This window comes from Streptopelia decaocto (assembly GCF_964273445.1).
Source record: "Streptopelia decaocto genome assembly, chromosome: 15".
In the NCBI taxonomy this organism is placed as follows: Eukaryota; Metazoa; Chordata; class Aves; order Columbiformes; family Columbidae; genus Streptopelia; species Streptopelia decaocto.
Window position 1 is genome coordinate 6,879,349 of NC_138670.1, and position 27,830 is coordinate 6,907,178.

The window sequence follows — 27,830 nt, forward strand, 5'->3', positions numbered from 1 at the left end:
ATGTCTCTTCTGGTTGTTTTTTAGGATTTGGCAGCTGTTTCACTTAAAACACAAAAGGGAGAGGGAGGGTAGAGGAGAGGAGAAATGGAATGAAAAAGATAAAGGAAAGGCAAGGAAAGGAGAGGGAAAACTAAAAGAGAAAAGAAAATAAAATGAGGGGAGGTGGCATTTAACAGGGAAGGGAAATGGAACTTCTCTCATTTAGAGAAAGAGGACGAAATCAAGTAATGCAAGCCTACTGTTTGTTCCTAATTTAATTTGATTTATCCTGCCCCCAGGGTGGCTTGTCCTGCAGTATTTGATCTCCTAGACAAATACTGTGTTTGCCTTTCGGTAGAACTGTGATAAGCTCTTGCTTTCCCAAAATTCTGTAAAGTAGGCCTGTTAAAGTGCAAGATGTGTTGCAGAGGTAATGTGGATGTTACAAGATGCAACATGTCAGAAACATACTGGCCTCCTGGATAGAAGTGTTGCATTTCAGCTTTGCTGGTGTTGCAGATATTATGCAAGTGAGATAAATGGCAAAGCAACCCCTCGTTACACACATGCATGTGAATGACTCAGGTGGGCAGCAGGAAGACTTCACAGAATGTGAATATTCTTACCTCCTTAGAAGATGTAGCAGAGTGCATAAAATGGAATACACAGGGCATTTGGAATTCTAGACCGCAGGAATTCTGCTTTGTATACTGAAGTCTGACTGTGTGATCAATTATACCTCCTGCTGGAAGCACGGGTATCTCCCCTTTTCCATTGCCATTTATTTCCTAACGTAGGAATTGCCATTGGGATCTTGTAGTATCTATTCTTAGAGCTTAATTCCATTAGAAACCATTCTGTGAAATGAAAGCCAAACTTGTATGTTGGGAAAGTGGTGTGGTTGGATCAATTTAACCTATTGATTTGATAGTAGGAATAAAGTTGATGCCAGGAGAGTGAGAGAAGTTAAGGACTTGCTTTTAAAACTGTCATTGGAAGTCTGCCTCAACAATTCAGGGCAACGTAAAAAAGCTGCCAGGGCAGTTATCTGTGTATGTGCTTCCCTTTCCAGCCTATGGCACACGTGGGCAATTCTGTTTCATGTGAACACTTTTCACTGAGAAAGCCAGTTTGGATATTCTCATCTTTGCTGTGATCTAAGACGATGCACATGGAGAGTTACCTTGGCTCAGCTGAGAATGACTTTGTCCATCTTTCTCCTGTACATAAGGAATAGATAACCTTGTCAGCTTAAGTCTATCATAAATGAATGTGTTTAAAAGCTCAGTCTCAAACCATTAAAGAATTTGTAAGTCCTGTTTTGAGGTGGCCAATTTAAACTCATTTTGCTAAAACTAGTGTTGAGTAATACAGTAGTAGAAGCAAAACCAATATTGCTTGTGTCTGTATGGTGGAATGCAGGCATATATGAAGGAATAAATTATTATTTTTTTACTTTAATAAATAGTAAAGGAAAAGAATGAAAATAGAGATGATATTGCAGAAAGTTTAGAATATCGTAAAGTAGAATGTAGAGACTGCTTAAAAGCTGTTTGTAGAGCTGAATTCCATGACACAAATTGACTACAAAGATGTATGGTTTTATTCTTATTGTTGGTTTTAGTTGTTGTGGTCTTTTTTGATTTGGGGTATTTTGGTTTGGGGTTTTTTGTTTTGTTTTTATTAAAACCCTGGTCTGTGTGTTCAGAAGCTTCACTCCACTTGTTTATCCGTGTGCTAAATGGGATCGGTAGCTGTACAGAATTTAATGTGTCCATTTCCATATAGATTTTTTTTAATTGCTCATCCTTCTTAGTCAGATTTATATGGTGTAGTGGAAATGAAAGAGTTTAAAAAAATGTATCTCCCGTTAGAGTGGCCGTGAAAACTGGACCCTGATTGGGAAGGGGTGTGTGTGGCAGCTGTGATTTACCATCGCCTTTGATCACAGTGCAGCCCTGTTTGAGGCAATGCTGCGTGCAGGCAAAGCAAAGGCCTGGATTTTACTGATCTCATGAGCTCCTGAATAGGGCTAGAAGGGGAATGACAGAGGAAGAAGAAAGCTTTGGAAATGAAAAGGAAACCCCGTGAACCCGACCAGCATTATTGGCTGGATTTGCCTACCAGGGAGCCGCTCAGTTTCTGCCAGGCTAATTCTGCCCCAACTTCTCTCCCCCGCGCCCCCGACCCCACCTCCCCCTCCCTCTTTCCTTCTTTCAGACTGTTTTTGTGTGTGAGGCAGGGCTGTAGTAACTCGGTTCTCAGGCTGGGAACCCACTGAGCTGTTGCCATGGTCACTGGGAAGCTCTTCATGCCATGTGCTTCAAAGGGAACCTTTCCCCTCCTGGAATTCCTGCCTCCCCTGCGTGCCGCACAATGAGGCTCCCTCTCCTTTGCTCCTGCGCACGTGCTCCCGCGTGGAACTCGGCTCCACGGCCCCCGCGGCATCGAGGTGGCAGCACCTGCGTGTCCTGCGCATCCCGACCTGCAGAGCCCCGCTCTTCCCCTGCCACGCTCGTTGAAGCAAATGACATCTGTCAAGACAGTGGAATACAACCCAGCAATGCTTCAGCAGGATAGATAGTGAGAACATGCTGAAGACTTGCTTAAAAGTCGCACTTCTTCCCTTTCTGCAGTCTGGAAAGTCCGGAGGGAAGGATTTTGTTCTTGTTTCTCTTCCAGGGATTGCTGAAGGGACTTTTCTTCTGTATTAATAGGCTGTGTGTATTTGAGGATGTGCATCTGAGTAGAACCCAACAAAGAGAGGATGTCCCGGCTACTACAGCTTCCTGTTTTCTTCACATCAAAGGAATCTGTAATATGAGGAAACTCCTAACAATTCGCCCAGTATTAATTCACTTATTTTCTCTCTTTTAGGAATTTATTTACAGAAATACTAACTGGGAGAATGTTTTGTTTTGCCGTGTCATCGTTACGATAATACTACTTAGGTTGCGGCCAAAATAATCGTAACTGGAATCTGCATTAAACAGGCCAACTGTGATTCCTGACTTTTTGTCTGTCAATTTAGTTCAAATGTAAAGATCCTCATAAGGTAGTCAAATGAGAAATCATGGGGCTGTGTTGGTAGCTCAGTCACTGAATAGAGAGTAATCTGTTGTAAGACTTGAGGAGCCAGAGGGCCTGTGGGGAGTCAATTTTAATCCTTTTCTTTCAGAGTTACTGAAAGTAATAAAAAAAGAAAGACAAATTAAACAAAACCAACTGACACCTTTATATTAATAGCCTAACTCAGCATACAGTTATAGGTCCATATTAGACTATAGATTGAGAAAAGTTGTTCAGCAGTAGAAACTTAATATCGGTTGTTTTGAACTCTTGTGTCAGGAAGGAAGTTGTTTTGAAGCAGAAGTTTCTTGAAGAGCCCCGACTCCTTTGGACTAGTTGATAGATCTACATTACACATGGCAAACGTGCCAAAACTCTGGTCAAAACACAAACTGCAGTTTTTATCAATCCCATCACTCTGTAATGAAAAAAGAGTATGCATTTCGAGCTGGGGAAGCAGCACCCTGGCTAGTGTTGGTGACTGAGCTTCTGAATCAGTCATGTTCCCTAAGAGTCTCCATTAACTTGGCATTTAAATTCTGCATTTCCATGACGTGTTGTCTTAGCACTGCCTAAAATTAGAGTTGACTGTGAAAATAGGTAGTATATATAATTGTAATCCATGCCGTGTATGTGTTTTTCTTACTGTATTTGTTCTAAAGAATATGTTGAGAAACAGGATTACAATTTTCCCGAAGCACCAAAGAATAAGTGCTGTAATATTATACTGATTGGGTTTTGTTATTCCCCACTTCATTATCATTTATAACGTTCAGGATACCTGAAGCATCTTTAAAAAAATATATTTGAGGTGATACTGTTACTTGTGCAAATATTTTTGGTGTCATTTATCTTGTGAAATTCCTGTTTCTCACTTCCCCGGTGCGAGCAGTGTGATCAGACCTCTGCAGCATATAGACATAATGACTTCTGGAGTGCCAACAAAATTGCATAGATGAGATCAGAAGAGGGGATAATATATGGTTTTTCAGGAAGATGAGGGATTTTGATAGTGATGGCCAGAAATAATCTTTCTGATAGGGACAAGTGTGTATTTTTGAACAACAACAACAACAAAAAAATCACATAGAGCCAAAATGCTTATGCCAAAAGCTCAATGTATTTCTGCCTCCCATTGCCTTGCCTCTTTGTCCATCCCTCCCAGATGATACTCTAACAAGCCTATTGGCTGCAGAGAACATGGGGACATGGAATGAAGCAGCAGTCTCATCGCTATAGTTCAAGTTTTGAGTTCATATGTACCTTTCTCATGTCTTTCCATCTTTAAATCCTCTCATTGTGTGACTACTTTGCACCCTGATTTCAGCAGCCCCTTTGAGGGGAGAAGGGAGAGGCTGCCCACAGGTGAGGGAACTGACAAGCAACCCAGTTAAATTCTGGAGACAGAGGAAGGTTTGTGTTGTGTGTGGATCATACAGCAAAAGATGTAAAACAAAAGAAAGGAGCTGGATCAAAGACAAAGAGAGGAGTATGAAAGAAATGGACAAACACGGGCTGCATCAGGTTAGTTCAGAAGAAGCAGGTCTGTCAGGTTTTAATTCATGGGTGCTGGTGGGCTCTTTCCTTCGGCAACTAGTGCCAGCAATGTGTTCTTGTGTTACTTTACCAACTTCCTTCTTGTGTTGTCTGCGCAGTTATGAAGAGTAACTAACAGCTATTAATGGAGAAAGGCTGTCTCTTACGTGTCTCCCTCTGGGCACTCCTTAGATTTGCTATTGTTGGATTGATTACTTTAAATAAACGTCTACTTTTAGAGTTGAGTCCTTAGCAGTCTCCACCACCATCTTCACTCCTTTCCAGCCAACTGTGGAACACAGCTGCTTCTCCTTCAAGCTAAAGAAGCAGCTGTTGTTGCACAACATGTGTTACTGGAGTCTTTGCTCAGTTAGAACTCCCTGTGAAATTAATGGAAGTCAGGCTGAGTAAAGACGAACATTTCTTTTAAGATATGCCCCACATACAAATAATAATACTATGTACAATACTATTACATTGAGAGACATTTTTATTTCACGTGTAGAATCTACCTGTTTCTCTAACAGGAGAAATGCACAACGGCAAACATCTTGGAAGAACTCAGAAATTGAGTTGGAAGCAGAAAAGTGAGTGGGCAAGTAAGTGCAGTTTATGTTGGAGTATAGAAGTGAACACAAAAGAAGGCTGGCAAGAAAAATCAGATAAATAGATCAGAAAGTGAAGAAAAATAAGGAGGAAATATAGAGGCAGAGAATGGAATTATTTAGGACTCCACAGTTGAGTGACACACCTAATTTTGGTGCATTAAGAGACAGAAGGCTTTGAAAGAAATTGGAGAACTGGAGAATGCAACCAGAGCCGCATCAGGGGGACTCCCATATCCAGAGTAAAAGATGGGCAGATACCATCAGCAGCGGGAGAAAATAGTGGATCCTAAGGAATTGCAGGCATAAAGTGGGAATGTTTTACAATGATTTTCATGTGATTGAAGAGGAGGGGGGAAAAAAATCAAACACAAATTGTGCTTCATATCTGACTCATTTGAGATAATTGGCCAGAAGCCGTTTTTCTGCTCTAAACATTTTGTCTTTGTGATGTCCAGGTGGATATTACCTAGAGGTGCCTGTTTGGATGACATGATGATTTAATGTTTGTTCTAGGTTCAAGGAATCAACTCCAAGTGAGTCAAGTGATCATACTGTGAACTCCCAATGAGTATGAAGTGAGATTTTAGATCAATGTATGGAGCACTCATCAAGCCATTTGCAATTCTGGCAGGTTATTTCTTGAAGATTAGAGCTGGACATATTTGTGGTATCAATTCTTTAGACAGCTTAGGTATATATTATCAGCATCTGCATAGCTTTTGCCTTAGAATTGATCAATATAGATATGAAAGTCTCACCAAAACTATTTAAAATATCAAAACCATGTAGGTATTCTAGTGCATTAATGCCTCAATTGTTGGCCCGTTGGTGTTTTGTTCAGTTGGTAAGCCAGGAGAATACATCGCAGACACCATTTTTCAAAATGCTCAAAGAACTTGGTCAGTTTTGGATGGGAAAAAAGAGATGGACCTTAGCCCTGAAGATCCATATAGTGAGCTTTTTGGAGGTGCGGGGAGAGCGTTTGTGAATGGCACAGGATGCACAGACCTCTTGAGTCCATGAACGGCGTCGAAACTCCCAGAGGGTCCCTTCAGCGCAGTGCACGGGACTAATGAGCCGGCCTGGCTGTTTATGGGCTGTGGTTAACCTCTTGCAAGTTAGGATTTCCTGTCGCCAGCAATGAGCTGTGACCGCCAGCACCACAGTGTTAATGATGAGGTAGGGGCTGATGAATGGCTGGACTCCAGACAGCAGCCTTCACTGGCAAAGAATCAAGTGGCTAGAGGGGGAAAAACATTGATGTCTACAAGAGAAATAATGCAAACTCCAGAACCTATAATTCCCGTGTTTAAAAAAAGAAAGAGAGAAAGAAACTGGGGACAAATTCAAACCGAGTGAAGCTTTTATCTCTGCATTCTGAATAGAAGATTGTTCTTAAGCAAAACTGGCTGCAAAAGCCAGGCCAGTTAAAACAATATGCAGGCTGCTTGCCTCCGAGTAACCAGAAATTGTTGGCTCAGAGCAGCCTGCGCTGAGGAGCCAACCTGCTGGGAGACGTTATCCAAGCAACGGCCTGAATGTAATTCCTCCCGCTGTGGAATGGCGCTTTGGCAAATGAAGACCCTAATTAGAGATGGAAGGGTTTCTATTTTGTTTTTCTTTAATCCTTACCCCGAGGCCTCTGCAATACAGCCATGTCTCTGCTTGTGTGCAGAGAAGTTTCCAGTTTCCCTTTATAACAAAAATCCTCTACCTTTTTTAGTTCCCCCCCTCCACCCCCCAAAAGAATAAACAAACTAACAACAAGGGCCCACCACCATTTCAGACCTTGAAACTAATTTAATCCAAAACCCAAGGATCACTGCTTGAAAGAACGTCCATGACATCTTCTATTAGCCAGCCCATAGAAAGTTGGTAGATAAACTGCAATACTGGCCCACCGTGCATCTTTTTACTACTGAACTTATTACCCGAGCTGATTGTTGAAGTACACAGGGAGGAGGAGGATCTCACTGCCTCTGCTTTCAGACAGAAATCAGAGTTCCTTTCTCGTTATCTCAGAAGAGGTTTGAAATGGCGTCCTGCTTATGCTTGGCTGAACTTAGTTTCTGGGATTACTGGGGAATTGTACATTAACAGGGCTGAGGCGTCAGTTGGTTAATTTGTAACTTGTGTTTGCAAAGCAGATGCTGTCCTTTTCTCCTTCTCTGCCCTGCAAACCCGCCTGTGCTCGGCTCGCTGGCTCCCGCAGTGGTTCAAGGGGCTTTGGTGACTGAGCCCAATGGCAGCGTAGGAGAGAGGGGGTGGTTGTTCAGATGTTGTTTGTATTCTCTCTAGCTCCGAGAGAAAAAGAGATTTTGCGGTTTGACAACTGTAATGACCAAGTGTATTTGACATAATGCGGTGGGGTTTGTGCGAGATGGGGTGCAGCACACTGTTTGACTGGAGTGTCTTTGCCTGTGGCTGGTGTTCGTGCTTTTGCAAGTACAACTGTTGAGTCTGCGCTAGAAATGGGGTTTATTCTACTAATGACATATAATTTTATTTTCCCCAACAGTAGCTGCTGCTAACTGAATATATTCTGCATAGTCAAATGTGAATAGGAAACACACATCCTTGCTTATTTTAGGAAACAGTGTACAAGATGTATTTTCAAAACAATCTGAATAGTAATACCCACTCTAGTTGACCCTTTAGCAGCCAATATAGTGCTGTTCTTAAACATGCTGGCAAACTTTGCTGAGCTGTTTGTTGGGGTTTAATAGGGCTCTTTAAGGTGTATCTCTGTTCTGCAGAAGTTAAGGGCTTTGAGACATCAGGGTCAGAACACTGTTCAGCTGACTGGAGGGAAAACTGGCCATGGCAACATCTGCTTGTCCAGACCTGCAGATTCATCACTAATTTTATGTGAGAACCAGTGATCTTTCTCCTCTATTAAATTTACTGGGTTTGTCCAGGTTTGTACTTAACTGGAACCTCTAAAACTCAAGTCTCTGCTGAGGTTAAACCCAGATAACGTAGGTTCCAGGTGCTTAACTCAGCACCAGGGTTGTCCTCTGCTGATAGAACAAAATGAAATGAGGGCAAGTTGGCAGAAGGCAACTAGAAAAGCTGATATTCTAGGACCCGGTCCTGCATTTTCTGTATCATAGCTCTGCTAATATTGTCTACATCTTTGTGGACTCACTTGATAAGGAGAAAACAGGTGTAAATTGGTTTATAAGCGCTAAAAGTGATTGGAATAGATTTTGCCATTTTGAGTCTGCTCAAGAGAAGACTCTGACCACTGAATTGCTATATTCATCAGTTATTTCAGTGAAACATTGCAGATGGAAACCGCCTGCCTTCAGCTGTATTCCCTAGCAGTCAAGATTGTTGAAAGCCTCAACCTGCCTTTCCAGAGCAGTAAAGCAAGACACTGGACCTTTTCACGGAAATCATGTTCCTTGGAGTCACAAAGTGTGGAATTTGCTTGTTACTGAGAGTTGCGTACAAGTTACCAATAAGCTTTGTGAGAGACCGCTTATTTCAGAGGACCAAAGAGAGCTGATGAATTGGCCATAAAAGAAAAAAATGAGATTCAACTTCACACCGCTTGCATAATCCCACTCTTTGGCAGATTGATGACCACTAACTCCAGAATGTGGAGAGTTCTGACATGGAATATTGGGATGGGCTGGGTTAAACAGAAAATACGCCTCAAGTTCCATGATTTTTAGTCATAGAGAAATTAAAGGGGGAAAACCACAAAAAGTGACAGAGGGAATGCAAGTTTGGTCAGGCTGGCTCAGTTCTCAGCAAAATAAGGGTGTCTAAACCAATTTTCTTAACTACTCTGTTCAATTAACTCTGCACAGAGTTAGAGCAACCCAGTTATATTTTCTGCCTCAAAAAGCATGAGATGGGGGGAAGGAGAAGGAAAGGGAAGAAGAAAAAGCCTTGGCTATACCTGTTGGAGCTGTACTGTTTCCCTCAATTCTGACTGAAAGCAGTGTTTTGTGTTTGAGAATCATAGGACTGTCTTCTGCATATTGTATCCTTGCTCTTCTCCTTCCTGTCTTGTTCATTTTGGAGGACCAGCTAATAGTACATGCTGGCACCTGATGGAATAGAGTTGGGATAGTTTGCTGAATGCAGTTTACTGTCATCTGTACTGGTTACCACCTAAACCATTGCCGGATCCCCCCTCTCCATCTCTACCATGTTCTTAACCCAGAGAATAAATCAACTCTCTCATGTACTACATACCATAGTTATCATTAACATTTGTTATTTACAGTCCACTAAATTCCAATAAGATAATTTCTAGAGTTGGATGAACAATCCAGCTAATCTAGGAAGCTAATTCAGGAGACAGATATGTAGTCCTTCTCTCAGCTGCAATTTATGCAGTCTCTGCAACCCATTAGATTAGTGTCATGTCCTCATATGTAAATAGAGGTGTATATTGAGAGGGAATTCTAACTCTGGCAAAGAAGTAAATGCAATGAATAAAGGCTAGTGTTGTTGGTATGATTTTTCTCTTGAATGGGGACGTTGTTAAGTAGTTTTTCTTATGTTGGTTTCTCCACTGTTGCATAATAACTGACATATCAATTGGAACAAGGCCATACTAGAAAGGAGAGCACGAGATGCTCGTAATGTTCATATCTGCAACCATGCAAGATCCTTCTAGATGTCAGCAAGTGGCTGACCTCCTTACCGGTTTAATTGTTGCTGTCCTACCTGATTTGAATTCATGAGAGGAAGCAGTAGACCCATTTAATAATCATCTCGTCCCTCGGGTTGAAAGTTTGTCTCATCAAGGAAGTTGTTGCTTCCTTATTGTATTGATCTGGCCCACAGGAAGGCAGCGCAGAGCTCATGAAATCTTTCTGTTGTTCTTTGAGGTAATAACTAAAATGTCCCCAGGCCTGGAAATACAAAGAGATACTTTCCTCACACTTCGGTCATACATGTTTCCTCTCATTCTTTCTAGATCACGGGGTCTAGTAAATTCTTCCACATTTTAACCTGAGACGGTATTTAATGTGCATCTTATTGATAATGGTTATTAACAGTGAGTTCATAACAAGTAGGTGTCTAAAATACACTCTAAAATAATCTCCCTGACCTGTGTCAATCTCTGTGCAAATTAAAACACTACAGAAACATAGATGAAGCCAATATTATTAATTTGCAATAGAAGTATTTTTAAATGCATAATAAGCACACCATAACCTTCTGTTTACATTTTTCTTCGAGTATAAAGTAGCCAAACATATTATTCAGCAGAGGGCTTTTGATAAGGTCCAAGGCTGGTGATGTTTAAGGAACTGACGAAGGGTGGGTTCAAAGGTGGCGTTTTTATCCCGTGATCATTTTGGTTATTTTAGAGGCATCTACATCCAATATTCAACTAAAGAAGATAGTCAAACATCTACCAGGTGTTTGAAGGAAGTCTAGCAAATGGTGGATCTCTTTTTACTGCTCCTTTACAAAGAAAAGGTGTCATTTGAAAAGATTCCTAACATGGCCAAAACTCTTTATTATGTTTGTACCTAAGGACAAACAAATTTTGAATTGCCAATACAGGGCTTGCTGAAGATTGTTGTCATTCCACTCCTGCTTCTAGGACCAAAGCACGCTTAGTATGTGAGTGGTTTTGCACAATTAAGACATACATTTCTGTGTGTCAGATATATATTAATAGTTAGCTGCCGATCTATTTCCCTGGAGCTCTAATCAAGATGTGGGAGCACTTTACAGAACAAGTAAAAGTCACTATAGTGGTGTTTGTAGTCGAGCAGTCGGAGCCCATTGCTCTGTAGCAGTGTCAGGTTTTCAGGCTCACAATGCCAAAAAAGACTGGGAGGTGTCATTATGAACAAATCCAAATTGCTAAAAGTGCAGCTGGAATTTACTTTTGGTTTTTATTACCCTTTACAAAAAAAGGAAGACTACAGCTATGTAGTGATAGTCATTTATTTTAAACGGCAGGAGCCAGTGTGGGAAGGGCTGCGCTGGCACCTGCACTCTCTGTCCGTGTCCGGGGAGCTGGGCTGGGAAACGCCCGTTTGTTTGCAGTGGGTTTTGTAAAGCGGGTACCAGAACAGCCTTTTCTTTTCCTCCCTGCCCTCATCCAGCGTTTATTTTTCGCCTAGGTTTTGTACACTTTGTTGTAAGTGGTTTAGAGGCAGTCTTTAAATGCTGAATAGCCAAAAATGAAGACGTCCCGTGCCTGTCGCAGACGGGCATTATTTCACGTGGGACTCGCATGTTGAGTGTTGAGCTGCTCTGATTACCGAGTAGTGGCCGCGATGTGTTCAAACACGTTTTGGCTTTAAGTGCCGTACCGTGTGTGGGGGTGACGCAGGGGCCCGCCAGCCCCGCTGCCACCTGGAGCGGAGGGACAGACGGACAGACGGACCGCGGGCAGCGCCGGCGGAACGCGGCCTCGGGCCCGGTGCGGAGGTTTCACAACGCGCGGGAGCGGCGGCCGCTCTGATCTCCCGCCAGCCGGGCCGGCTGCCGCCAAGCCGCGGAGCCGGACTCGCAGCGCTGGAGCGGGCTCCGCGGAGCGCCCCGCCGCGGCACCGCCTGTCCGCCCGCCGGGACCCCTGCGGGGGGTCGGGAGCACAACCGGCCGCGGCTGCCGAGGTCCCCTGGTGCGAACAGGTCTCTGCAGCAGCGGGTGTTGTCCCGGGCCAGGCTCCTGGTGACTGGGGCGCGTTTTGCAGGAGATCCGGCTTTGAACCCAGGCAAGGGAAAAATCCGCATCTCCCAGTTCTCCCGGTCGCGCCCGCGGCTGGACGTCACTTCCGGGGATGGGGGTGTGTTTGGGGCGGTTTGCCGGGCCCGGCCCGGCTCAGCCCGGGGCGGGGGAGCGGGCAGCGACCGGACCGGACCGGCCTGGCGGGCCGGAGGGCACGGGGAGCACGGAGCTGACAGGCGGTTCACCCCGCTTGCTGTTACCTTTTCTAGGACGATTTTTGAATTCAGTTGGTGCTTTTCATCTCTTAACACCTGATTTTGCCATACAAAATAAGGAACACAGATCACATCCTGGTTGTGGAGACTGCGCAGTATACTGCTCAGTGTGTTCACAAAATAAAGGTGTTGTTTTTTTTTTCTGAGCCAGCCTGAAAAATTTCTTTATAAATATCTGTAGAGATCAAAGTGCTTTGCGTGTTGACCGACCGCCCTGAAAGAGCAATCTAAGTGTCCAGAACAGTCCTACAAACACTGTATGTCTGTAAAAGGTGCCTTCCAGGGAAACCTGGGTGAGCTTTTCCCTTCGGGGCCACCGCAGTGGAGAAGGTGTAGTAGATTCCTTTTAACTTTGCTTCCCCACAGCAGTTAGTGATTAGCCAGGTGTGCTGACTTCAAAGGGGACAAATACCTGCTGGGCTGAGGAGGAGACCCCGTTTGGGAGCTGGTTCCCTGCTGCGCTGCCTGATGGGCTTGCTTGATTGAAAGTAAAAAGATACAAGAGCAGAGCAAAGAAAGTGACCCATAGGTGTTCAGACTGACGTTTCTCTACCAGCCAATATTTTTCTTGGGAAACACAGAGTGATCTTCCATAATTTATCACTTTCATATGTCTCTTTTATATCTCAATTTGAATTCATGTTCTGCTAGTCTCTGTGAAGAGCCAGTGTCCTCTTGTTTGCTACCGTGATGGTGATAGATGTCATCGCTTGGAAAAATAGTTATTTGTATTTTGCATCCAACAAAGGCAGTAACAGCTCTGAAAAGTTACTGGGGATGTCTGCTCTGTGAAGCCACTGAGCAGCATGTGGACAGGACATACACAGAAACTGGTGAAAATTCCCTGCCTTAGCCTCCGTGTTTTCTCTATCCCAGAGGATTTTAACGTGTACTACTATCTCCTCTGTGCTGTTGGTAGCTGCAGGTTTGGACCGTGTATTTGATGAAGAGCCATGGGTCGGATCTTATCTGCATAAGAAGTGTTATATGCAGCAGTTCTGACCTCTGATGGCCAGATGGAGCAGTATTCTGAGGCACTGTTTGCAGGATTCTGATATGATAGGGTTTGTCATGACTGTGGGAATGACACTGGAAAGATATAAAGAACCTGGTCCACCTTAATTTTCTACACTAGTGAGCTTGTCTCTCCACCCCAAATCACAGGGAAGATTCTTTTTAATGGCACTTCCAAGTAACATGGAGGAAAATAATATAACTTTTAAATTCTTATATTTAAAGGATTTAGAGGGTCTAAATCACATTTTAATTCATTTAAAAGCTTGTTGAAGGAGGAGTTTGAGAAAGAAGAGGTAGAGATTGTAGAAGCTATAGTGAAGTTTAACTACATTCCATGCTGGTTCAAGAACTCCTGGGTTTGTAATTACTTTGTCATCTGCTTATACTACACAGAAACACAAAATGTCAAGTTTGCTATCTGGAGATGAGGAGAGGGAGTAATTTTTGAGGTAAGAAGTCATCTTTTAGGGTGGGACTGAGGATGCTGTCTTTCTTATTGCAGGCAAAGCGAGCAGTACAGCGAGGAGCCACAGCGGTCATCTTTGATGTTTCTGAAAACCCAGATGCCATTGATCAGGTATGAAGAAGGGAGCCAGGCTTTATTACAGCCTCTGTTGGGTTCTTTTAGGGTTGCTGAGGCAAGACTTGAGAGCGTACAGATCTCTGAGCACACCTGCCTTAAGACACGCAGCTGCTGCCCATGGGTGGCTGTGGTTTTCCTGCCTGTCTGCTGGCAGGCAGGAAGCAATGGAGGTGTTGAGATGTAGAAAGAGCAAAGTTTGGGGAGTTACATTTTTCTTCTAGCCTTAGCTAGAGTCCAGAATCCAGGTCTGGGTTTAAGGTTCTGAGAAAAGATGGAGGCAAATTTTTTGTGGCCCGTTATGTAGTCGAGGAGGTTTTCTTTGCCCAGATCTGTGTACAAGACACAGGGTGTTTGTCCCCACCCAGCTTGTGACTGACAGTATCGACGAGCAGCTGCTTTCTGGGAGGTTGCAAAATGACTTTCAAACCTGGTTCTAAAAAAAAATTCTTACAAAAGTTATAAACATTTCTTTCTCGTTCACAGTTGATGATTTCCGGCCTATGTATTTTGTGGACAAGCAGGGTTTTTCTTTTTTTGCGGTTTTGGTACAACTTCCATCTTTTCATTTGGAGTGGGTGAGGTAATAGCTCTGTGAAATGCTTTGACAAGGTCCTTGCAGCCAATTCGGAGTTATTTGAGTAGAAAGAAGAAACATAACAAGGGCAAAAATAATCTGCATTTGGTTTAGTTTTGTGTTGAAACAAAACTGCTGTTTCTGCTACAGCAGAAACAAGTGAAGCTGAATGTCTTTAAGTGCAGCCTGAATTTCTTGGGGGAAAGAGACACCATCAATGTTTACATTAGAAAAGCTGGCTTTAATTCTGAAATGAGCATCTGTTGGAGAAAGGAATGCAGGCCCTGTGCAATGGATGCTTGGAGAACTGTGCTCTGCATGTGCATCAAGGCTACAGCCTTGATCTTGCAAACATTCTCAGGGATATTTTCTCCCTTTTTACACACATTAAAAATATCTGCACAAAGATATAATCTGTCTTTTCCCGATTTTTTTCTCTGTATTACAGCTTCCAGTTACTTTTAGCCACCCTGCTCTCAGCTTGCGGAGCTGAGTTACTGCCTCTCGCTCTCTTCCCTCTACCAGCAACAGCTGTCTTTCCTTTATTCTTGATAATAAATTGTGTGCAACTGTCCCCAGTTGCTGGGAAACTGGTCTAGTGGATGAATTAATATTTTGGCTGTACCGATAAATTGAAAGATGTTAGTGGCTTAGTGCAGTAACTGGCAAAATAGGCTCTAAAGGATCGAGCAGCAGCCGAGGCAAACACTCACAAACAGGAGGGAAATGACTAGAGCTGGCTTTCGTACTCCTAAGTGTAGGAGTGACTTGATTGGCTCCCTTCTCATGCTGCTCTGAACGCTGTTATTTCATGCACTTTCATTCTCAACCATTGTCTTCAAAACTCTTGACATCATGGGATACTAATTAATTTGTCTTCAAAATAAATACCATTTTGGCACTCTCAATGGAACTGTGGAAAGCAATGACAGATGGATAACAATGGAGGAAAAACGGACATGAGTTAATTTGGAGTATCTTTGATTCAAATGGAAGTATCATCCTCAGACACTGAGGGGAGCTGTTCAGGAAGCTTTCCCAGGGGTGCTTGTTACCCAGCCTTACAACAGCCGAGGTTGCTTTGGGTGGGAGGAGTACTGAGAGCGGCAATCCTCCCTGACAGAGACCAGAACAGGAACCAGGCTGGACCAGGAGAATTGTCCTCGGACAATTTGGTAGCAGAATTGCTGCCAAATGAAAGGCTTCACGTACATACATTGTGGGGTTTATTCCCATTGATTTTAGTGTCTTTTGCTGTAGACTAAGAATGAAGCTTTTAGAAATGCTCTGTCAAGTCTGATATGTTTCTTAGTTTTACTTTTGCATAGTTTGAAGAAGAGTAACAGCACCCAGAGCACCGTGTTTAGCAAAAGTCTGGCAGCGCAAAAGATACCGAGGAATCAGGTGAATTCTTAGACAAGAAAGCTTGAGAGAGAATTTGTGTCTGGGAATGCAGGGACAGTGACTGGATTTGGCCTCAGACCAGCGAGCCTTGTAGACATGTGGGATCTCTGGGTTGGTTTCAAGTTCTTTGGCTAGTTTTTAGCTCTGCAAGACATGTGTCTTAAAAATAGTTTTATCGGTGTTCTCAGAAGTCCTGTCAAATACCAGGAAGATTCTGTTTTAAAGTCTTGGTGAAATCTGTCACCATCATCTGGACAGATTGAGTATTTTGTAAGCAGGATGGTAGACCAGTCAGTTGATAATTTCTACGTGTTTTATCCAGAAACAACAGGCAGATATCAACAATGTAGATGTGGTATCTCTACCATACGCTACTCTTGTTCAGTTTGCTCACACTCCTGTCCTCTCATTCCTTTCCCCCACACCACTTCTATCTGCTTCTCAGTGCCTTGCTTATTTGGCATCAACCAGCCTCTGTACTAGGATTTTTCTTGTGGGTCAGAATAAGCTGTATGAATTTATCATGTTGGTGCCATTTTGTAACAGAACAACTCTCTCTTCTTGTTATTCCCCTTCCTGGGTTTGTTGGCCAGAGCAGTTACACAGTCTCCACACTTGAAGGTTTTCAACATCTGGCTGGATGAAGCCCTGAGCAGCCTGGTCTGGTGGCACCGTTGACCCTGCCTTGACCAGGAGGTTGGGCTCCTGGGGTGCCTTCACACCCACATTATTTTCTGATTCTATTTAGCTGCACGTGGAAGGAAGTTTCAGGGTGAATTAAGCTATCTACTCATATGCTTAAGTCTTTGAGGCCCCCATACTGGAAGCTATATCTGTAGTGGTTGCTAGAACCCAAATAACTGTGTGAGTTTGCTGAGTTAAACAGCAGAAATTACAGACTTTAATAAATTGGGAAGGTACAAAGAGCCTGAAAGACAGGACTCTGACATGAGATTGTTCAGAAAGCCAAAGAAGTTTGTATGGGAATAGTATGACTACAAAGATGAAATAACAACAGGTTCAGAAAAGGTAACAAGGCCAATTTTTTTGGAATGTGGAGATTTTTATTTTTCATGTTGTGGTTTATCTTACTACAGTATTGGTATGTGCACTGGGACAGTTAAAGCTGCTGTTCAGAAATAAGATTCGCTTATCCTTAGTCTTTGTTTTGGTCAGTAAAAAAAGACAGCTTAAGTCAAAAGTTTAATTAAGGTTTAACTCTGTGGAATACTTAAGTGAAGGTCTGTGCTAGAAGAGAAAAACTGATGCTTGAATCAATTCAACATTCATATTCCTTTACTCTTCTCTCCATCATCCATAAGAGAGGTCGTTTGCCTGAAACATGCCTTTTGAGTAGATGATTTTTTCTTCTAGCTGAACGAGGGCGCAGAGGACCCTCTGAAGAGACCGGTGGTGTACGTGAAGGGTGCTGATGCTGTCAAGCTAATGAACATCGTTAACAAGCAGAAAGTGGCGCGAGCAAGGATTCAGCATCGCCCCCCACGGGTGAGACTTTAAGAAACTGTATCTAGGTATTACGCTGCTGTTACTTCATGCACTGCTTGATAACTGCACTGAGTGTGAAGATGTTCTGATGCTTCCATGAGCATTATTGCATGTGAAATTCTGTTGACCTAAATAAATTGAGCAACTGCATTGTGGACAAGCAGCTACACTTGCTATAAGATTAGAATCCACAATGCAGCATCTGCTGTCTTTTGTAAGGATTATTTTGAATGTGTAAATAGCTAAAAAAATTATATCATAGAAGTTTTCCTTTTTCTTAATTAAATAACTTAGTTATTGCACACACCTGCTAGTTCAGATTTGTAAGGTAGTCTGTCCTATGTTAACTAATAATTCTGTGTGGTATTTTAAATATGGGTTAGTTTTTTTAGCACTCTCTACATTTAGTTTATAGAAGAACAAAGCTAGAGGTCATCCATGTCCCAGTTACCGCTTTGGTTTTGTTGTATTTTTATGGAATTCTTCTGTTCATAAATGTATTTGGGAAGTGGGCTATTCACTGAAAATTCAAATGTTGGTTTTCACTCACTTAAGCATACAAGCAAACCAATAAATCATGAAAATTTGTGTTAGTGTGATTCACTCAGTTAAAAAACCTGAGGTTTGTGGGATTAGTGCAGAGACACTGTAAATCTGACATCCTGTGACTGACATTCTGTGTATTTGTTCACTTGCAATGACACATGTAACCCAGGTTTTTGTCTCATAGAATCCTCGTTAATGAACAGAACAGCGTGTACTTCAACTTTTGCCATTGCGGCTGTGTACATTTGACAGTGACCACTGAGAAAGTAGATAAGAGAAAAGAACAGTAGATTTGAGTATGATCTAAAGAAAAGAAAAATAATATTTTTGTTTTAATTTTTAAGCAACCCACCGAGTACTTTGATATGGGAATTTTCCTGGCCTTCTTTGTGGTTGTATCTCTTGTTTGCCTCATTCTTCTTGTCAAGATCAAACTGAAACAGCGACGTAGTCAGGTAAGAGCAGCAGTGGGATGTTCACTGAATGCTGAAAGTTGGTTTCTCTTACTTTGTCTTAGAACTTGCTTGCTGCTTTTGGAAATGCCGCTTGGTGATTTAGAAAGAACTTATCTTTGTGGAAATGTTTTTATCCATGGGTGTAGGCCTTTGGAAAAATTCGGAAATGTCTTTAAAGGAGACCTACATTGACCTGCGAAGTTCATTCAGTTAAATCCTTACATGAAAAGAGAACAGAAGCAGTCCATTTAGCCATTGAGAAAGAGTAGCATCTCTCGTCGTTTAGAGGTTATCGGTAGCACTGATGAAAGTCCAAGCTCTCGCTGTATTGTGGAGAAAATATCAGGACTGAAAATAACTTGCAACTCTTTCTGATAGAATAACATCTATTGATTCTTAATGGGAGAGGTTTGCAAGGTAAAAAGTTTGGTTAGGAGAAATTCTAGGTGAGATACTTTTGTGTTTGTTCTGTTAAACATGAAAGGGAAAGCAAACAGAGGCTAATGGACTCTGAAGTTTGTAGTTGTAATCTGTCCAGTATATACATGTAAGAGGAATGCAAAGCTCTGTAGATGCTTAGGACTCTTGGTTTGGACATGTTGAGTAGGAATCCAAAGATGTTATGAGCCAACAACAGTGTTAAAAAATAGTGATTAAAAGGGGAATGATAAATTCTACAGTAAAATGAAAAACAACCCACTGCCTTCCTAGACTTCTACTATTGATAAAATTCAGGCAGAGGGGGAAATGATACAGCTAATTTAGTAACATTTCATTTTAATCCTCTCTCAAGTATTGCTTCTGATGAAATGGTGGTAGCAGCTTAATGGGGCATTACAGTCAATATTGACAGTTCAGAAAAAGTTCCCGACTGAGTCTTAGATGTTGCATTAAATAGTTGCTGCCTGTTAACTGAGCACTTGCAGTGTATCCCAATTGTCAGCACCTTCACCTTGTTTAAATTTGAAATAGCTTATCATTCTCACTGCTGCATGTGTTATACATTGCTTTTGTGAGGCTTCTGATCTAAATTCTAATTATCCTTCTCTCTGCTTAATTTATGAAATTGTACATTAGTTTGGGCCTGACATAATTTGGTAAGATACATTAATTTGATATAGTGGTGTTTCTCTCCTACTAGATTACAGTCCCTTACACAGCAGCGTTGCCTTTTTCTTTTTTCTTCCTTCTTTTGTAGAATTCCATGAACAGGCTTGCAGTGCAGGCACTGGAAAAAATGGAGACCAGGAAGTTTAAATCCAAAAGTAAAGGACACCGGGAAGGCAGCTGCGGAGCGCTGGACACACTCAGTAGCAGCTCCACCTCTGACTGCGCCATCTGCTTGGAGAAGTACATCGATGGGGAGGTAAAGCATGAATGGTTTCTTCAGCATGGGCTGAGAATGTAGCTGGTTTGTTTTAGCCCTGGGTTTACTGCCGGGCACGCTGGGTGCTGAGGTTGTGCTGTTGACAGACTGATTGCATTGAGTAGCCAGCTCAGCCTCAGTGCATCCTGCAGCTCTCAAACACATCTCAAAGGCTTTTCCACACACACCGAGTGAGAGGTGAGTGATCTCACTCTGCAAGTTTCTACCTCCATCAGGTGGCTTTTCTGAATAAGAACTTGTAAAGAAGTCAGGGTTACTTCAGCGTTTAGTTCTCTGAGTATTTTAACAAATTGTGCACTAAGCATTTAGTTCTCTGGGTATTTTTAACAAGTTGCATGCTGAGGTGCGTGCAAGCTCTGTTGGACATGAGGGATACATTCCGTGTTTTGCTTCTCAAGCTTTGGCGGCACCCTCTCTTTAAAATGTCGAGTACACAGCCCTGCTGGGAAACCAGAGGAGGAGAAGGAGGAGATGCCAGCAGGTTCAAGAACTGTTTGCAGTGCTTGCCTTCTGTGCCACAGCTCTACCCAGGGCAAGCAATGAAGGGATGAAATAGAAAATAGGCTCCTTAGAATAGCGGCAGTCAACAATCACAGCTTTAAACTTCCATATAAAAAATTATTTGAAGAGGTTTTATTTTGAAATTTTTCCTGAAAGATTCACTATTTTTAAGGCAATAGAAAATACCAGCTGCATTATTTAAGTGCTACAAGCTACAAACAGGAAATGAATGAAGTTAGCTGATGGGAAGTTGTTCAGAGTAGCAGGGATGAAGGCAGACAAGAACTTCAGAAGGGCTGTACCAAACTGACTTGGACAGGAAATTGATGCATGAACTTCAGCATGAAGTGATATATGTAGGGAAGAGCTTCACATGTGTTAGTGATGGTTTGTGAGGTGAGAATTACTGTTCAGGAGCAAGATCTTGAAGGTGATTTAGATAGCTTTGTGAAAGGAGATTGATGCTGTCTGGGAGTCAAAAAGGGAAAACAGAAATGAGAAGAGAGAGTCTAGAGAACTGAACAGAAAACATAGTTACAGCATTGTGTAAGTTCAGTCATGCTCTCACATTGAGTACTGTGTGCACTTCTGGTCTCATTTCACAAAAGGTATGTTGGAAATAAAAGTGCTTCAGAAAAAGGCAGTCACAAAGTGATCAAAGATTTAGGTTAGAAAAGACCTTTGAGATCATCGAGCCCAACCGTAAACATAACACTGCCAAGTCGCACTAATGCATGTCCCTAAGCACCACGTCTACAGGTTTTTTAAACCCCTCCAGGGATGGTGACTCCAGCACTGCCCTGGGCAGCCTGTTCCAATGCCCCACAGCCCTTTGGGGAAGAAATTGTTCCCAGATCCAACCTCAACCTCCCCTGGCGCAACTTGAGGCCGTTTCCTCTGCTCCTGGCGCTTGTTCCTGGGGAGCAGAGCCCGACCCCCCTGGCTCCAAGCTCCTTTCAGGCAGTTCAGAGATCAGAAGGTCTCCCTTCAGCTCCTGTTCTCCAGCTGAACCCCCCAGGTCCCTCAGCCGCTCCCATCACACTTGTGCTCCAGCCCCTTCCCCAGCTCCGTTCCCTTCTCTCAACTCGCTCCAGCACCTCAAGGTCTCTCCTGTCCTGAGGGGCCCAAAACTGACCCCAGGATTCAAAGTTTGGCCTCCCCAGTGCCCAGGACAGAAGATCACTTTGCTAGTTCTGCTGGCCACACTATTCCTGGTAAAAGCCAAGATGCTCACTTTAATGATGGACTCTCTCAAGGTGTTAGGTCATAGGGACACACAGCAAAAAGTGTCCTAAAGAAATGTAGTAGATCTGCATGGAATTCCAACGTGCTTGTGGACTGTTCTTTTAGTGACAGCTGATCACTGGCTGTTGTGCTTTCAGCTGTGTTGGAACAGATGTCATTTTTTTCCTTCTTGCTACTTTGAGACTACTAACCGATCCATTTAGTAGCTAGGTTGAAAAAAAACTGTGAAAAATTCACTTGTTAGGAAGGAGAACTTTTTCATGTTCCTTCATCTGTTTCTGCAGGAGTTGCGTGTCATTCCCTGCACTCACCGGTTTCACAAGAAGTGTGTGGATCCTTGGCTGCTGCAGCATCACACCTGCCCTCACTGCCGCCACAACATCATAGGTGAGTCCTGCCGTGCTGGTGCTCTGTTCTCTCATCCGTGTCAGACTTTGCAAAATGAAACAAATTGCGCTTGTTTGTAAATCTCCATAGAGCCCGTAGTCTTTATTGTAACATAACCCTACAAATACAGTTAGGAGTAAGTTCTTTGAAAATGGAATGCTGTATAAATGGGTTTTGCACATATGAGAACAGTATCTCAAGTCACTTGGCTTCTCTTCCTTTTTAAGCAAATATAATCGAGTGTTTCATGCTCTTGACTGATTTTGCTTGGTTTGTTACTTTTTCTTCTGTGTAAAAAGTTGTTCTTAAAAAAAACCCTCTTGAGTGTGTAATGTAACTAAATTCAGAACAGAATATCAGTCTTTCTTGCTTAAAATATGTTCCTTTTTATTCCTTCCTACTTCTGCTTCTCCACTCTTATTTCTCTCATTCAGAACAGAAGAAGGGAAGCGCAGGTCCGGTCTGTCTGGAATCCATCAACCCAGCGCGCAGCCGGCAGCAGAGGGTGATTCTGCCTGTGCATTACCCAGGCCGAGTGCACAGAGCAAACCAGATAACGGCGTATCCCACCCGGACAAGCATGGACCCGCACGGAAACCCCATCACAGTCCTTACAGTTGAGCGACATGGTGAACAGAGCATCTACCAAGCCCAGTCCCCAGCCTATATCCAAAGTTATCAGCCTGTTCATTTGGACCATGCTTTAAACGCGCATCACTGCAGCCTGGAACATCGGGCTTACTCTCCAGCTCACAACTTCCGAAGACCCAAGTTTGGTGGACGCAACTTTTCCAAAGCAGCGTGCTTTTCCCAATATGAGACCATGTATCAGCACTACTACTTCCAAGGCCTTAGTTACCCTGAGCAAGATGGACAGCCTCCAGCTGGCATTTCTTCAAAGGGTCCTTCCCGTGCCTTCCAGCCTGGTAGCAGCATGATTTTCCCTCCTGTGGTACACGTAGTGCCCTCATCCCGCTTGGAGAGTGGCAGTACCTCCAGCTTCAGCTGCTATCATGGTCATCGCTCAGTGTGCAGTGGATATTTGGCTGACTGCCCTGGGAGCGACAGCAGCAGCAGCAGTTCTGGCCAGTGCCACTGCTCCTCTAGTGATTCCATGGTTGACTGCACTGAGGTCAGCAACCAAGGGGTTTATGGGAGCTGCTCCACGTTTCGCAGCTCTTTAAGCAGTGACTATGACCCGTACGTTTACCGCAGTAAGAGTCCTTGCCGAGCGGGTGAGGTTAGTGGTGCAAACAGGGGTGCAATTGTTCTCTTGGAGGGCCCCCACCAGGATGAGCTTCCAGCTCACAGTCACAGTCTGGTGGGTGCTGACTGTCGGCCTGTGCCAGCTTCTTCCTCAGGGGACCAACTGTCTAACTGCAGCATGGATATGAACTATAGCAGTAATTCCTCGCTAGAGCACAGGGATCCAAATGGCACTACCTCAGAGGGAGGACATGAGGCCATTCCTGGTGCTGCCTTGGATGTTAAAAGGAACTGGAAGGATCCAGAGATAGCAGGGCCGCTTATGGAGCAAGCGTGTGCGTGCTGCTTTGAACTCCAGCACCCTGCCCTGGAGCCTGGTGGTGGCACAGCTGACTGTAGCGCACTCTTCCTTAGCTCTCCGCTCTGGGGGACGTGTGGCCCAGGAACAGAACCACAGTCAGGGAGCACCCCAGGCTTGTACAGTATTAACTCAGACCACTTGCATAGGACAGATGGAGTAAAATATGAGGGGTTGCCCTGCTGCTTCTATGAAGAGAAGCAGGTAGCCTGTAGTAGCAACAGTGGCAGTGGAGGCGGTGGCTGCTATACAGAAGACTATGCAGTGAACGTGCAGTACACGCTTCCAGATGACACCTTGCCAAGCTGCTGTAAGGGTGTTTGTGATCTGGGTCAACGCATTCCCATAATTCCTGAAGACAGAGACTGTGAGCTGATCCTACCTACAGAGTGCCAAGGGACCCACACAGGAGGCTGTAGCTCCTGGGATGGAACACCTGAGCTAGATACTTACCTGCACTGCCAAGATATAGGAGAGGTACCGGATGAGAGGGAGGTGTGCTATGAGGCAGCGTCATTCCTGCGGCAGAACCACTCTCAGAAGGAGGAAGCCAGAATGCTCTTTCCCAGTCCCACTCTGAACTCCCAGAAGCTGATGATGACCACAAAGGCCACAGGTAACGTGTGCTTTTTTTGATTACTCGCTGCCTTTCTGTCCTAGCTTATGAAATGCTGCCAGCCTCCTAGGTACCTGCAGCCATAGAGGTTACCGCCATCTTTTGCATAAGAGGAGGTTATTGACTAATAATTCACCCCAAAGTGTTATTCTGTTGTTACCTGTGCTCATTTGGTCATACCTAGAGGAACAGAAGGTGATAGTTTACTACCTAACCCTATAAGAGCTTTCATACTCGTCCTTTGTGGGGAGGGGAAAAGGTGACCGCTGGTGCCAGCCCCCCATCAGAGCTCCTGCAGCCGGGGACACTGTGCCAGTCATGGCAGCTGTGACGAGCTGCCTCAGTGGCCAAGGACAGAGTGCTGGGAGGGGACAAGCAAGCTGAAGGATTAAAAAAAAGAGTGAAAAACTTGGAATTTCTGTAGAAGGAAAATATGTAGGAAAGTCTCTGCTGTGGACATACATAAGGGGAAAAACGAACCACTGGTGGAATGTTCCTTCCCTGCCTTGCTAGGGCTGTTTTTAAGGGTGTTCATACAATCATAGGTTGGAAGGGACCTCAGGCCATCATCCAGTCCAATGTCCTGCTCAAAGCAGACCAAGTTATTCGTTTGTCAAATTAGACCAAGTTTATCCAGTGAGGCCATGACAGACCCCAGGGACACAGAGCACACTCGGGATCTGGGCCCTTGCTCCTGTCCTTGACTACCAGCATGGTGAAAAGGTTTTCCTTACATCCAGTCTGAATATCTCATGTTTCAACTTAAGCTCCTTACCACTTGTCCAGAATGCATCCCTGTGAAGACCTTGGCTCCATTGCTGTGACAGCCTCCATGTAGGTATCGCAAGGCTGCTCGGGGTTGCCCCCAAAGCCTTCTCTTTTGCAGGCTGAACAAGCCCCCGTCCCTCAGCCTCTTTTCGCAGGGTGAGTGCTCCAGCCCTCTGAGCATCTTGCCTCTCTGCTGAACTCGCTCCAGTCAGTCAGCGTCATGTTCTGGAAGCCTCAAAACTGGATGCAATATTCTAGATGCAATGTTCCTTAGTTTTCTTTATCCTTCAGGTGCTGGATCTTATCCTTTGGAGAGAAGCCAAATCGGTGACTAGACCAGATGATCCAGATGGAGAAGCGGAGCTTATCAGAGACTCCAAATTCTGATGGACTTTTTTTTTTAAGCTTTGACAAACACGCAAAAGTGGTAATGTGGAGAAGTCCCTCCCCCACTTCCTCTGTGTCCACATCAGCTTGATTGTCTCCTTTCTCGCTCTTGCCTGAAGCCTTCAGGCCTCCATTTGTGTGCAAAGCCCATGTGGGACATGGTGTGGAGCATTTCTGAGCTCTAGTGCCATTTCTATATTAATGACAAAGTGTTATTTATATTTTCTTTCTAGAAGTGACTGTGTCAGCTCTTGCTGATAGGTAACATGGTGTGTTAAATAAGCCAGGCTATGTTATCTCCTACTTAAAGGAGTCCAGCCTTTGATAAGCTCAGGGCTACATCTGCCTTAGAAACCAGATAGCACCTTGAAATATAGTAGTCCAGAGGGATACAGCTGCTGAATGGATGCTCAGATCCTAACTAATCCTAGTAGCAAATCCTAGTAGCCAGCAAGTTATATGAGCGATTTTGAGGGAGGTGACACATCGGACTGTCTCCTCTTCCCTCCTCCTCCTTTCATGCTGCTCTGATGTTTTGGCTGGGAAGGGTCTCCTGCCATGATGATTAGATTTAACAGAGTGGGAGTAGGGAAGCTGTTCGCTCAAAATGTTCTCATCCTCACTTCCTGCTAAACCACGGACCTCATTGTATCTTCTGACTGGTGAAGAATGCTGGGGACCTCTCCCTCAAACAGATGCTAGAAGGAAGTGCTTAGGAAGGGTAATACCTATGCAGGTCATGAACCTTGCCTTCCACAGGAAGTTTTTCAGGCACCTGTAGCCCGGACGGCTGTGAGGACGCTGGTGTACGCAGGAAAACAGCTCGCAGGGTGTGTGCGGCTTGGCTGGCTCATTTTGGAACCAGGTCAGAAGGTGGCTTGTTTCCTTGTAGACCGCAAGCATGCCTAAGGGAAGCAGTGCTTGTCACCTTCTGCTCATGTGGGAAAGTGAGGGACTGGGTTTAGTCATTGTTTTCTTCTTTGCTGTGGTTGATGTAGCTTCCATAGATCGATCTGTTTTAAAGGTTTCTTGGGCCCAGCCAGTTGTGCTTCATTTTTGTTTTGTGTACAGAGTGCTCTCTGTACCCCATTAGCCTGGGCACATACTTTTATTCTTGTTCTTGTACTAGTGGGGATGTTTGTTATCATGAGATAATACATGTCGTCACTTCTGATACCAATTGTTTCCTGTGGAAACAGCGGCTTCTGAGTAAGAGGCGACCATAGCATGGTTTAAATTGCCTGTCATGCTGCATGTGCCTGAGGACACAGTGTCATCCTGTCTGGTGTATTCACAGCAGGAATTCTCCTAAAGGGAAACTAGTTATTTAATGCCCACAATGCCAGCCTTCTGAAAAGATTTGTCCGATGTTCAGGACACTTTGGAGATACTTAAAAGTATAAAAAGACATGAAAAAGAGGTGTACACGTCATGTTACATTTTCTGCCAAAGTAATGTCATTGACAGCACTGGGCTAATTGTGAGAACCAGCAAGGTTAACGTGTTTGCTTTGTAGTCCCAAATGAAATACTTTAAAAGAAGCAAACATCTAAGAAATAACAAATACATTCATCTGTTTACTTTTACTTTCTGTACTCAGTAAGTTAGGAAGAAATAATTCGACTCAAAGGAATTCACATTAGATTTTTTTAAATGAACCAACACCAAAATCCAGCTGTTCAGAGAATTAATACAAGGCAATATCTGGGTATAAGATTAAAAGAAGAAGTCCAATAAGCACATTTTCTGTGTATAAAGCTTACTGAGAACGAACTCATTCTCTGAATGACTGGAGTAAGTGGTATGTTTTGGGAGAATAAACTCTAAAGGTTTGGGGTTTTTTTGTTTTGTTTAAGTCTCACCTTCTTCCTCCACTCAAAAGAAACGCATTGCGGAATCTGTGGTGTCCTACCTTGGTTGTTCTGCTTGGTGGCACGTGAGGCACTGTATGAGGCCACCTAAGATGCATTGTACTCTATCACTACACAGCATGTTGTGGTAAAATGTGGTTATACAAAAGAAATTTGGATATTCTGGCTTGCGGTGTTCCTGGCTGTCCAGGTCTCATTCACACGTCGTGGAAATCTCTGCCGGTACAAGTCTCTGCAGGTCTGACCTCAGAGTTACCCTACACTTGGTTTCAGTGTTTGGTTTTATATTGAACATTTAGTTAATTCCCTGCTGCCTGTATGTCCATACAGACTTACAGGCCAGCTGGCCATGAGAGATGATTTTTATAACAAAATGCCTTTCTACTACTTAAACGAACAGTTGTCATTGTGTTTGGCTCATGAGGCACTATTTAAAATGTTTTTAATTAAAGTTATAGCACTTAAAATTGTGTTGTATAAAATTTGCTGTAAAGATTTGTAATATGGTCAAAGGGCTCTTTCTCCTTCATTACCATTTTTTAAAAATGTTTTAAAAGCTAGAAAACATCTTGTATATATTCTGTATATGTATAGCAGCACATTTCATTTATGGAAATATGTTCTCAGAATATTTATTTACTAATATATTTATCTTAAGCCATGTCTTATGTTGAGAGTGTGTGACATTATTGTAATAATCATTGAAAATCACTAACATGAGGCCCTGTAAATACATGATAATTGCACACAAAGATTTTACAGTACTTGCCGACCAAAAATGATTTAAGAAAAGTTGTAGTTCCTGCAGTTTTGTAAGAAAGTGTACAAATGTCTGTATTAAAAAAAAAAAAAAAAAAAGGCAAAACCACACAAAAATACAGTTTTATTGCATATCCA

General features: G+C 43.4%; 1 protein-coding gene across 3 annotated transcripts in view; it reads left to right on the forward strand.

The window, feature by feature from the left end:
* The window catches only part of ZNRF3 (zinc and ring finger 3), a 73,330-nt gene extending 45,500 nt beyond the window's left edge, over window positions 1-27,830 (forward strand). For 2 of the 3 annotated variants that reach the window (XM_082066379.1, XM_082066381.1), the window contains exons 3-9: window positions 13,642-13,716; window positions 17,075-17,206; window positions 18,097-18,207; window positions 19,406-19,573; window positions 21,625-21,727; window positions 22,162-23,907; window positions 24,967-27,830. In XM_082066379.1, coding sequence (XP_081922505.1) covers window positions 13,642-13,716; window positions 17,075-17,206; window positions 18,097-18,207; window positions 19,406-19,573; window positions 21,625-21,727; window positions 22,162-23,907; window positions 24,967-25,010 — 2,379 coding nt within the window. In that variant the 3' untranslated portion in view covers window positions 25,011-27,830. The remainder of the gene's footprint in view (window positions 1-13,641; window positions 13,717-17,074; window positions 17,207-18,096; window positions 18,208-19,405; window positions 19,574-21,624; window positions 21,728-22,161; window positions 23,908-24,966) is intronic. The other variant, XM_082066380.1, reaches the window with a different exon arrangement.